At 39.3% G+C, this 12,019-nt stretch overlaps 2 protein-coding genes across 4 annotated transcripts in view; one reads left to right on the top strand and one right to left on the bottom strand.

Annotated features, from left to right (window-relative positions):
- The first annotated feature begins 587 nt into the window (after positions 1-587).
- Positions 588-7,805, top strand: degs2 (delta(4)-desaturase, sphingolipid 2). The gene is made up of 3 exons (XM_046411895.1): positions 588-785; positions 4,012-4,754; positions 5,898-7,805. The coding sequence occupies exons 1-3, from the start codon at positions 704-706 to the stop codon at positions 6,039-6,041; spliced, it is 969 nt and encodes a 322-aa protein (XP_046267851.1). The 5' UTR covers positions 588-703; the 3' UTR covers positions 6,042-7,805.
- A 148-nt stretch (positions 7,806-7,953) lies between these two features.
- The window catches only part of evla (Enah/Vasp-like a), a 35,780-nt gene continuing 31,714 nt past the window's right edge, over positions 7,954-12,019 (bottom strand). For all 3 annotated transcript variants that reach the window (XM_046411889.1, XM_046411888.1, XM_046411890.1), the window contains 8 exons: positions 11,433-11,683; positions 11,155-11,270; positions 10,877-10,904; positions 10,305-10,347; positions 10,129-10,189; positions 9,802-9,859; positions 9,657-9,714; positions 7,954-9,427 (listed from right to left, as the gene is read on the bottom strand). In XM_046411889.1, coding sequence (XP_046267845.1) covers positions 9,390-9,427; positions 9,657-9,714; positions 9,802-9,859; positions 10,129-10,189; positions 10,305-10,347; positions 10,877-10,904; positions 11,155-11,270; positions 11,433-11,683 — 653 coding nt within the window. In that variant the 3' untranslated portion in view covers positions 7,954-9,389. The remainder of the gene's footprint in view (positions 9,428-9,656; positions 9,715-9,801; positions 9,860-10,128; positions 10,190-10,304; positions 10,348-10,876; positions 10,905-11,154; positions 11,271-11,432; positions 11,684-12,019) is intronic.

Below are 12,019 nucleotides of genomic sequence, written 5' to 3'. Positions count from 1 at the left end.
AAAAAATGTAGAAGCCAAGGTGACAGATTGACATATTCATTGTTTCTTTTTTTAAATTGAGAAACACCCCAACATCCAAAGGTGTTCAATTTACAGTAACGTAAAACAAAGAAAAGCAGTATTTTATCAGAATTCAAAATCTGGAACCAACAAATTCTTGTTGTTTTTAATTAATATATAACTTGATCGATTAATCAGCAGTCAACATACATGTATATCAACTTTTTTGCACATAAACCTAGGGCCTACTCTGTAACATATATTCAGAGAGAAACAATTAGGAAAACCACTAGCCTACCATTTGGCGGGAATGGTTGTTACTCCTGCATATTTGTCAAATGTATACAAGTATTTCTATGGAATGATGATGGATTAACAGCTATATGAAATTCTGGTCTGGTCAATAAATAAATTGTAAAGCAAAAATGTCTTTAGTGTACTTTCTTTTTTAGCATTCATTTTGAACTTACAATAGCCCATTAAATATATGAATAGGAAAAAGATTGTAAGGATGCAGTTGTTCACATGCTAGGGAGCATACATAAATTTCACCAGGTGCACGGCCAGCTTCGTCCCTCCCTCAGCTCCGAGGAGGAGCTTGTGATCACACCTTCACCCTACAACCTGTGCGAGTGGGTGTGCCCCGATACTGTTTGATGGTACACATAACGCCACAGTCGACTGATTCACAGTGAGGATAGCCATGGGGAAGGCAGGTGGAAGAGACGACTTTGAATGGGTCTACAATGACCAGCCGCACACTTCAAGAAGAAAAGAAATCCTGGGTAAGATTTTTTTTTGTTTTATTTTATTTTATTTAAAAAAAAAAGGCGTTTTCAACAGTGAGGAATCTGCTGTGTTAAATGTCGGGTTAGTTTGTGCAATAAGTTGAAGTTTTTTTCTTTGACCTCAGCCTGCTTGTAAAATCATAGCCGGTTAAACCTGTTTACAAGCGGTTGCTTAACAAGCTACGAATCCACAATGTAAGCAGAAGTGCAACAAGTGACATGCCTCGAAAGATGGACTAAAGATAATTTTGAATTATTCACATGTTGGTGGAAGTTAAGATTTTTTTAAATAAATCACGAGTATAAATATTACGCTTCGTTGGCAAATATTTAAGATGAGAATCGTAATTACTTAGTAATTTGTCGCACTAGGATGTCGTAGATAAAAACTGACTATCGTGCGATATCCGTTAAAACTTGGGTGAGTCTAGATAACAACATCAGAGGCAATAAATGAATTTAGTGACCTATATCCGAATAAAAGGCGTTAACCTGACAGATCCTCACATCGCTGTGAGAGCAACTGTGATTATTATATACCGGATAAGTTATTAAAATTTCTTTTTAAAATCTCACTGAGGATTGTGTGTTCTTTGTGTGTAAACTAATCTGCCTCTCGGTCAGCTTATTCCCTGACTTGTGAGACAATAAGCATATTGATAGCAGGTGCAGCTGACAATGCCCCTGGGCTTGCCGGGTAACAAGACACATTCCCTGCTCATGACAAACACAGATGCAGTGCTATGAAGTGCCTGAAGTGAGAAGAAAGCTTTTGTAACAGTGAAATGGATCAGCGGTATCCCCGAAAGAAGAACTATCATTTACCAAAACCAACTTAAACCACATCGGTTATCATTGGTTAATTAATGCTAAAGAATATTTGTGCAAACTGTGTAGATAGATGGATAGATGGATAGATAGACAGATAGACACTTTATTGATCCCGAGGGAAATTCAAACATCCAGTAGCACATTACAGCAGTGTAGGTTAGTCAAAAGGTAAACACACGAGGCCTAACTGTTAGTAGGAGAGATTTCTAAATTACAAAATTATATTAATGATAAATAGACTAAACATATACTATATTGTGTATTGTATTATCCATCTAGTTTATCTTACTTTTTCAAACATATCAAATCAGAACAGTCACCTTTGTCGCTCTGATTTTTTCACTGTAAATTTGGCAGTCTTGTCCCCTTAGATTAACAGGGTCTAACCCCTGTTGATAATATTTGATATTTGATCGTGGATTTGCCCAGCAGTCACATGGGTGTCAGTGATGGGTTGTTTGACACCACAGAGCTTTAAATTATTAAAATGTTTTGTTTTTAATTGCCCTGCCCTGGTGGTAGGTGCAGCAGGGTGTAAACGTCAGAGGTTGTTCAGTCTCGCTGTCCTTGTTAAGTGATCATGTGGGATATTGTGATTGTCAGTCAATCAGTCATCTCCGTTATGATGACACAGGGTAGCAGCAAAGTCCCTTCACTTCTGTCTGCCTTTGGCCATCTTCTCCACGGTTCCCCAGCTTTGTTGATAGTGTTTCCCTTTCTCTTTCTATGCTCCTGCCCCATTTTATTTTGGAGCTCCCTTTGATTTAATCAACTTTCAACTGCCTGTAGGACTGGAGTCTTTCTGTTTTTGTTTTTTTTTTTCCCGTATTTGGAGATGTGTAAGAGGAGGAGAGGTGGATGACTGGCCAAGTCAAGGTCTTCAAGTGCATGAAATCCCCCTTACCTGCTCTCCTTTTGGTCTCTACATGACCCAACCTATGCCGAGGTTGAAATAGTGTTGACATTAGACTTCGGACCTTGTAACCCATAATTAAGTTTATGGTTGAACTTTCCACTAGTGGTAATCAAAGGCACATATTTATAGATCCATGGTATTATGAATTGAATGTTAGGGATGTTTTTTAGTTTATGGTCCAGGTATAGTCAGCTGTAGGGACACTTGCTCCACAGCTAACAGAGCTAATTCTAGCTATTTTTGGAGCATCTTCAAATTCTGGCCATATTTTACAAGTTGCCCCTCTTGAGACTGTTTGATTATTGATTATTTGTAGCAGCTCTAGAAAATATTAGCTTTGAACAATGCACAGTTTAATTGTTTCTTTGACTTGGAGCCGGTAGTTGATGATGAAATAATGTTTATTTGAAAGTTGGGGCTGGACTCCTTCATGAGCTGGTGTAGGTACGTGACTATGAGTTCAATGAAATGACTTGTTTTCACATGATGAAGCTGAAATCCAGTGACAGCTGTACAATATGTTTCATGCAGTGGCTTGAAACATGTATTTTTTATGATGTCTGGTTACTGATTGGTGACTATTTACTGATACTTAACTTCTAAATAACATGAGTCATTGATACATCAGAAGTAAGTTTGAATCATGCAAAAGCATATGTAGAGAATATCAACTTTAATATCCTTTTGGATCTGTATTTTGATAAAGTGTTGATTTAAAACAAATGACTGTGGGGGCCAGTGAGAAATTCCTCTTGACTAAACATTAACTGAATAAAAAGGGTTTGGTCAGGAAAGTGCAAGCAGAAATGCCACTGAAAGGCTCCGGACTCTGTTTTAAGTTACCAAGGTGAGCCTAATTTTCATATAGCCATGAAGCAAGTGAGCTGAGCAGGTAAGATTTGCATAAGCCATCAGCTGATGGTGATGGTGATGATGACTATCTTTCATCTAATGCATGCTGGGATCAGCTCTTTAACCCCTGTGATGCTGAGTTTTGAAAGGATAGGACTAATTTGGTTAACTTAGTGGGCTGTAAGGTGTGGGCAGTAAAACAAACCAGACTCTGTATGTCCTATAGAGCAGATAAAGTTGGAAATGGCTTATAAATTTCAATTGATAACAAATGAAAACAGCAGTGTAAGCAGTCAACAGTGAATTCTCCCTTGTATCTCCCCGAGTTTCATTACTCTCAGCAAAACACCTCTGCCAATTAAAAAATGACTTTTGTCAGCAGGCTCTTCCCAGGAGAAAGGCTGGTACCATACTACATGCTCAACTGTGTTCTTTGGGATACACAAGCTTTTGAAAACAGCAATGACAGAATCCTGCTAAACAGCTTTCTCTACTGGATTCATGACAGATATTTTACTCTTTTTTACAACCTACAATATTGTTTGCCTTTAATCCTCTTTTGCTCTTGTTAATTCCATTCTTTCCAACATCTCCATCACACTCTCTGTCTGCTTCTCTCCTCAGCCAAATATCCACAAATCAAGTCTCTGATGGGTCCGGACCCCCAACTGAAGTGGGTAGTATCCGGCATGGTCCTAACCCAGCTCCTGGCCTGTTATCTAGTTCGCGACCTCTCATGGAAGTGGATCTTCTTCTGGGCTTATGCTTTCGGAGGTTGCATCAACCACTCCCTGACTCTGGCTATCCATGACATCTCTCACAACGTGGCCTTTGGTAACAAGCTGGCAAAGTGGAACCGCTGGTTTGCCATGTGGGCCAACCTGCCCATTGGGTTGCCTTACTCTGCCTCCTTTAAGAAGTACCACATCGACCACCATCGGTATTTGGGTGGCGACCAGCTGGATGTTGACATCCCTACAGACATTGAGGGATGGTTTTTCTGCACCCCAACAAGGAAGGTCCTCTGGCTCTTCCTGCAGCCCTTCTTCTACGCCCTTCGACCACTGGTGGTCAATCCTAAACCAGTGGGTCAGCTGGAGATCCAGAACGCAGTTGTTCAGCTCACAGTAGACTTAATTATCTACTATTTATGGGGGTTGAAGCCCATTGTTTACCTAATTGCGGGTTCTATCCTGTGTATGGGACTGCATCCTATCTCTGGACATTTCATAGCTGAGCATTACATGTTCCTGAAGGGACACGAGACATATTCTTACTATGGGGCACTGAACCTTGTTACCTTCAACGTCGGATATCACATGGAGCACCATGACTTCCCAAGCATACCCGGCAGTAAATTACCTCAGGTGAGACTGTGTTGCTGTGATAAATAATGACTGCATTGCCAGCAAACAGACTATTAAGTCATTTATTGGGAGACTATTATTGGCTGAGTGGTAGAGAAAGAGGATGGCTGCAACACTTGCATCACCATAAGGTGTGTTCAGATAAGACGGGCCTTTCTCGTCTGTCAGAATCTAAATAAAAAGGTATCAACAAAAGCCTTGTGAATTTTTTTTTCCATCTGCAGCAAATATTTAACAAATGAAAGGCCAGGCTTTGTAACTGATTAACTGCTGAGTCTCCAGCACCCACAGCTGCCTTTTGATGCTGCTGGCAACTGATTTTATTAAACAGTGTGAATAATTTTTAGTATATCAGCTAGTTTTGTTTTTAACAGAAGGAATGTGATCCTCCTTAGGTCAGTTTTTTTTAACCAACCATGTGTAAAACATAAATGAAAACAAACTTAATTTTATTATTTTTTTTATTTTGGAAGTATTCAATCATTCTGAATTTGATGCCAGCAACACATTACAAAAAAGGTAGGAAAGTGGCAGCAAATGTGTTACTGTCCCAATTGCACTTCTTTGACTATCACTATGGGGTCATTCAGTCAAAACACTGAAACCATAAGATGTATTTTGGCAATGCAGAGAAGTAACATGGGTTCATGGGAGCTTTTGACTTCATTGTTAAACAACCACCTTTGGCTGAAGATCTATGTGACTCAGTCAGAAATGTGCACAGATGAGGTAATGTTTTATTCCTCCTACGTTTACTCATGTTCATTGACTTTTCTGCCATGTGTTGCAGGCACCAAATGCTTATATAAAATATCCACTGTGTATTGTTTTCAGTTGAATATAGGTTGAAACTGATTTGCAAATCATTGCATTCTGTTTTTATTTTCTTATTACACAGTCCCACTTTTTTGAAATCAGGACTGTAGAAAAGTCATTGATACTTCTGACAAGAAGTATAAAGCCTGTAGGAGTAGGAAGTATGAATTATTTCCTTGTTGAACAAAACAATGAAACACTTCAGTGAGGTACTTCAGCAGTGTTATTTTGCAATTTAGATGTCATGTATGCAGTATGTGTACCAGATGTACTGTTTACATTCTCCTTTCTTCTCTCTCACTCATTATGTTTCCTTTATATCGGCAGGTCAAGCAAATCGCAGCAGAGTATTACGACTCCCTGCCTCAACACACTTCCTGGACCCGAGTATTATGGGATTTTGTGTTCGATGACAGCATTGGCCCCTATGCCCGAATAAAACGGAAGTACAAGCTAAGCAAGCAGGAATAGATCTGTGACTGATGTTTTCCTTTAAAGAAAAAATACGAATTTCAGTTATTAAAAAAATGTATGGATCACTATGACTTATTGTCCTGTTCTGTAGTTTAAATGTTTTTTTTGCCATGTAGTGTTTGTCACTATAAGTAAAACTTTTAACGTTTTGGACATTCTCGTCCATAATCGGTCAGGAAATGGCAATAGAATTCAGATAAAGCTAGATGGCCTATCTTTGTGACCCAATGAATAATATTTTTTGTATTTCAAAGGGATAAATGATGGTGAATAATAATTCCTCATTTGCAGCTGAAGACAGCAAAAAGTAATAAGAAAAGTCCTTATTATTATAGGATAATGGTCACATACATTCTCACAACTTTTTACAGCAATGTTACTGATCTGTGGTATCATTTTCCTCTTGTAACCATCTTGTCAGACTTCTTAAGAATTTCTGAATGCGAGACTCAAGCCTCACAATGCTTCTCAGATACATGATACTTACAGAAAAAGGCTGAAGTGGAAAATGTGCATTTATCTAAGGTCAATGATTTAAACTTACCTTTCAGCAAGAAGAGCCTTTTCTTCATGACACCCCATTCTGCTGATTCACAGCTCCATGGTGCTGTAAGCTGTTTGATTACATCTACAGGGAGTGGGAAAACGAACAGAAACACCTTATAATGCAAACAAGTCATTCTTCAGAAATTTCCAGTGGGAGCATCATAATGTTTAGTGCTTTTTCAGGAATGCTGAATTAACTCCACCGGCCATTTAATTTTGTTCAACAAATATCTCATTAAATCTCTCTCACTCAGTGTTAGAGAGAGTCTTCTTAAGACCACTGTTCCTACCTCCTTAGGCAGCTTTCCAATATTTGGTCCCTGTCTTTATGAGTTCAGAGTAGGGATTGACCAAAAATTTTCTTTAAGGGCCAATACTGATTATTAGCAAGGAAGCAATGATCAATATTTGTAAGTAGTAGTAGTGTCAAACTTTAATAAGTGCACTTAAAGTACTGCTCTGCACAATTTTGTGGTACTTATATTTGAGTATTTACATTTTTTGCTGCATTATACTTCCATTGTACTTCATTTGGAGGCAAATAATGTACTTTTTACTATAGTTGGTATCAATTGGATTTATTTGATTAATTGTTAAGTTGCAGATTCAGACTGTTCAGCACTGATTAAGCTACTGTTTTCGACGTGTGGTGGGCAGGATAATGAGTGAGACTGACGGCTGCATCACAGCCAAAGTAGCACAGACTCTCATGATTGGAAAAAATACTGAATGTGTGCCAGATTCAAAAGCACAAAGACGAGGCATTGTCGGTTTTCATGTTGTGAATATTTAAAGCGACACAAGAAAACTTAGAAATTGGCCTAATAAACACTTCAAAATTATGTGTAATGAGATGAGGAGGAAAAACCACGAAAATTACTTTGAAATAGGTTAAACAAAAGAAAACAGCATAAGCAAAGAGGAGCAGTGGTCACAAGTGGTCCCTGACCTTCACTCAACTGAAATCTTCTAACATCACAAACTACAGCAAATCAACACCTCTGACTTATGGATGAAAACATTGAAACCTTAACCAAATTAATATTTGAATGGATATTTACTCCAATGGCACTACAGTGATATAGAATGAAATGGTGTTTGTTATGTTGTCCACACTGTATGTACAATCTGTGTGTGCGTGAGGTTTGTTGTTTCTATTTAAATCGTTGTAATATACATAAAAACTACATAAAAGATCGTTATCAGAAGAAACTACCAAGGAATATACATTTGTGCTTGATTTTTCATTTCCTGTCTATTTTGTGCTAAATAGATGGGGCCTACTTCTTTTATTTGAACATAATTAAAATATACTATAACACACACATACACACACATTCACACACACACACACACAGCAGGATATGGTTGGTTTTAGTTTGAATGAATTTACTTCCAGCTTTTAAATCAGAATGTAGTTGAGAGCGGACAGAGTGGATAGAATGCAACAACTGATATTCAACCAAATCCTTCCTGCAAAGACACGTTTAGCTACCATCACAAAGGCCTACCATTTGCTTTCTGCACATTCTTATCTAGGTAAGATTTGCATATTGCCAGAGCAACCCCCTTGGTTATTTTAACATCGCTACCATTATCAAGTTCAACTTGTCATACAAAAAGGGGAATCTTCATGGAAACAAACCACTAAATAAATGTACCACCATTTTTCCCAAACCAAATAAAAAAAACCCCCAACTAATTCATTGAGACGGGGTGGGGGTGTGTTCATGCATACTTGGGAGGTTCACAAAGCATAGGGTGACTAATAAATAGTACTACATTGTTTTATATCTAGGTAAAGCCAGGTGGCACATTTACAGTTACCGGCCTGTTTTGTGAATGATCCCCAAGTTTCAATGATCTCACACACAAGAACAGGTAGAGAGAAATGTCTACCTCGGTCACACTGGAGTTGTGGGGCAGACTATTATTGTGTTATTTATTTAACTGCCAAAAAAATCTTTGCTCCCTCAAAGTCTTATGCCTTGGATGCCAAAGAGGTTGTTTAAGAGGCTAATTGTGGCTCAAACATGTTTTTCAACATCCATGGAGAGAAAAAGTTAGACACTCAATGCCAGTATGAACAAGGTCATAAAAGCCTGATTTTTTTTTTTTTTTTTTTTTTTTTAACTATGCCAGTTGAGGACAGGTGAGTCTGCAGCACCATAATAGCCAAATTGTGCTTGTTATCATCAAATAGTTAGGGCTAAACTAAACAAAACATAATAATAGAAAATATAAAAGGCTGACATACATGGTGTGCAAGATTCCTTTTTCCTTCTATAATATCAATAAAATACTCATTGTCATCAACGGCATCATCATCATTATCACCACAGTTTTTAAATAATAAAACAGTAAAAACTTAGAAAACAAAAATATTTTCTTCTTAAGACTTGGACTGAACAGAGAACAAAGAGTTGCAACACTGGGCTGACTGAGTCTATAGGTGCACAGAGAGGACCACAACACCAAACTCAGCACGAATGTCAGTCCATCCTTGAGTATATTTTCCATCCTCAGTCATTTTAAATCTTCTTTATCCACCATTCTGTTTCTTCTGCTCCTCTGTCTCATAAACCCCTTTTCTCTCTTCTTCTCTGTTTTTGTTTCTTTCTATTTTTGCTGTCCAGCAGACTCAAATGTTGGCACAACGTCTCTGCAACTCGCATCGTCGCATCGACAGGTCACAGAAACATTGAGAGAACATTCCCTGGTCCTCGTGTCTGTGCATCTGCATGTCCATTCTCCTCCAGCTCCTCCACTCACTCTCCTCCTGCTGTTGCTCAGATGAGATTAGGATGTACTGATTCTGCCGATTTCTTGTCTGATGGCTGGAAAGGAAAGAACGTTGCATGTCAGAGTTGTGCACTTAATCTTTGCATCAAATGTGGGGAAAAGTAGAAGGACTATGAATTATTGATGGTGCCAACATGCTTTTTCATGTTAGGAAAAATTGTACAATTTCACTGACAGTGACTTGTAAAAACCAGTGTGTGTGCAAAAGAATAAATATGCTTTGTGGCCCCAGATACTGCAATAAACTTAACAAGCATTGCTTACCATTAATGATTTCGTCTTTCACCTTATGCAACTCACGTACAACTTCATCCAAAATTTCCTGTGAGACAAGATATGCAGGTGAGCTAAGAGGATGTGTACAATCGTTAATCGACTGCATAGATGTAATAAAACACGTGATAAAAACCTGTTTCATCCTGTCAAATTCTGTGTCTGTTTCACTAGTGCTGCCGATGGGTCTCACTCTGCAACACAAAAGGATAAACCGACTGGATATAAGAGCAAAGTCTTTTTTCAGCTGATCAAATTTATACGCGACACATTTAAGGGTTCTGTGTTGTTGGAAGGGTTTTGTTGTTCATTGCAACCACATCACTGCAACATTTCTTTTACTTGCACCAGTTCCTGTAGTGGAAAGGATGAGGTTCATACTGAAATCCCTGTGGTTAATGATGTCAGTTAGTTCATATTAGGACCACATGCTTCTTCACTCCTCAGCTTCTTATCTACAGACCTGGACACCAGTGAGGACTTGTCTGCAGAGTTGGAGCGTTCCCATGGCTTCTTCACAGCATCTGGCGATCATCAAGTCAAAGAAAGTCATAAGCTGTAGGCTACAAGTCAGATGTAAAGATGGAACTAATCTACTGGCGTATTATATAATAATCTGGTGAGTGGGCTGTTCTGTACCTGTTGAGTTCTGCTGACCTGGCCCTCGACCACTAGAGTCATCCTGCAGGAAGGAGAGAAATGATTAAAACACAAAAGTTAATCAGCTTTACTGGAAGATTCCCAAAGATTTCAAATCACATCTTAAAGGAATAGTTTAACATTTTGGGAATGTCAATACTACTCAGCACAAAGACTGGAAAAAAGGGGAAACAGTTCACTCTGTCTGAAGGTGTCTGCCAGCGCACATGGTTTTCTGTCATGTGCCAGACTATTCCTTGTTAACTGGTACAGAATTCAGTTCAGGACATGAAGCCCCTATATAGAACCACATCACTCACTTTTTACTCTTAAGCTTTTGTACAGGTTGAACTGATGAGACACAATATCTAAATTGAGTTCTACTAGTGCTGGTAAGTAGATTTTGTTACCTCTGGACCAAGCCAGGCCAGCTGTTTCCCCCAGTTTCAAGTCTTTGTGATAATCTAAGCTTGCCTGCTAACAAACAGACACAAGATTGGTATCAATAGTGTCAAATTTTCTCATCTAACATCACAAAATGTCAAACCAGTGCTTTAAGGCGCAGGACTTACTTCATCAGGTTTCTCTGAAGCTTTCCGTCTATGTGAAGGGAAAATAAGTACAACAGTTAGTTATACATACACATACTCCAGAAACTAGTGTACAAAGATTGAGATGTGGATAAAATTCTGGTGCAAGAGCTTATTTCATTTTTGAGATAAACATTTACTGCATGAGAAAGACAAAAATGAAAACAATGTGACAAAACAGAAGGTTTTGCTGTGTTTCTCTGCACGATTAATTTAAGACATTCTTGAGAGGTGCATGTGTGTGTGTGTAGCTATTTTACCTGCGAGCTAGTAAGGCATTCATCTCCTGCATCAGTCCCTCCCCACCACCACCACTGCCACCACTAGACCGGTTGGAGTCACTTTTGCCACCAGATCCAGGCGGACTGCTCTCATCCTGAGGAACACAATAGAATACGGGTTCCAGTTTTTTGCTGTGGGGGGTTCTGGACTGAGAGCACCATTTCTCCTTACCCCCACCCCCATAAAAACACAATTGCTTCAAGAATTTACTACTGACTAAACCGGAATAACTGGCCCTTGAGCCATGGAGACTCACCCTATGTACTTTACGGAGTTTGGCTCCAGCCAGTGCTGCTGCCAGTCCTGAAGGTTGGTGCTGGACCCCAGGGAGGCCCCCAGGAGGACCTCCACCAGTTGGCAGTGGAGGTGGCATGGGTGGGGGCACTGCCATTGGGGGTGGTGGACCGGGTGGTGGTGGTGGGGCTGGAGGACCAGCCAAGGGTGCTGGAACTGCAGCTGGAGGTGCCACAGAAAGCATAGCTGGGTGACCTGCAGAGACAGGTGGGCCTGGGAGAGGCAGAATTTATTATTGGTTAATGGTTGTATGTGTTGATTTACCTTCTTGCCCCGTGGAAAGTTTTATGAAGACCATCTGAGGAATGATGAGGAATGATAGAAACTCTGAATGTATAACCTGCACAACAAATACTGAACAACTTAATCCTACAAGACTGCTCCCTGCTGGGCAACACTTGTACAGAGGAATACTGGTTATTTGGTCAACTGGATGATTATAAGAATTTAGTACAAAACTGGCAAGAGCTGAAGTTTTGAGATTTTCTACTCTACACGCAGTCGTTGATTTGATTTCATTTTAGTGCAGTTATATCATACTGTCACGGT

This window comes from Scatophagus argus, chromosome 15 (genome assembly GCF_020382885.2).
Source record: "Scatophagus argus isolate fScaArg1 chromosome 15, fScaArg1.pri, whole genome shotgun sequence".
Classification (NCBI taxonomy): domain Eukaryota; kingdom Metazoa; phylum Chordata; class Actinopteri; family Scatophagidae; genus Scatophagus; species Scatophagus argus.
Note: the sequence above shows the minus strand (reverse complement) of the source record. Positions and strands in the feature narration are given on the sequence as shown.

What these genes read in the sequence shown, in the direction of transcription:
- degs2 (XM_046411895.1), top strand. Translation starts at nt 704, where the DNA reads ATGGGGAAGGCAGGTGGAAGAGACGACTTTGAATGGGTCTACAATGAC. An exon ending in AAGAAGAAAAGAAATCCTGG is followed by an intron (nt 786 to 4,011) that starts GTAAGATTTTTT and finishes TTCTCTCCTCAG; the next exon opens with CCAAATATCCACAAATCAAG. An exon ending in CCGGCAGTAAATTACCTCAG is followed by an intron (nt 4,755 to 5,897) that starts GTGAGACTGTGT and finishes TTATATCGGCAG; the next exon opens with GTCAAGCAAATCGCAGCAGA.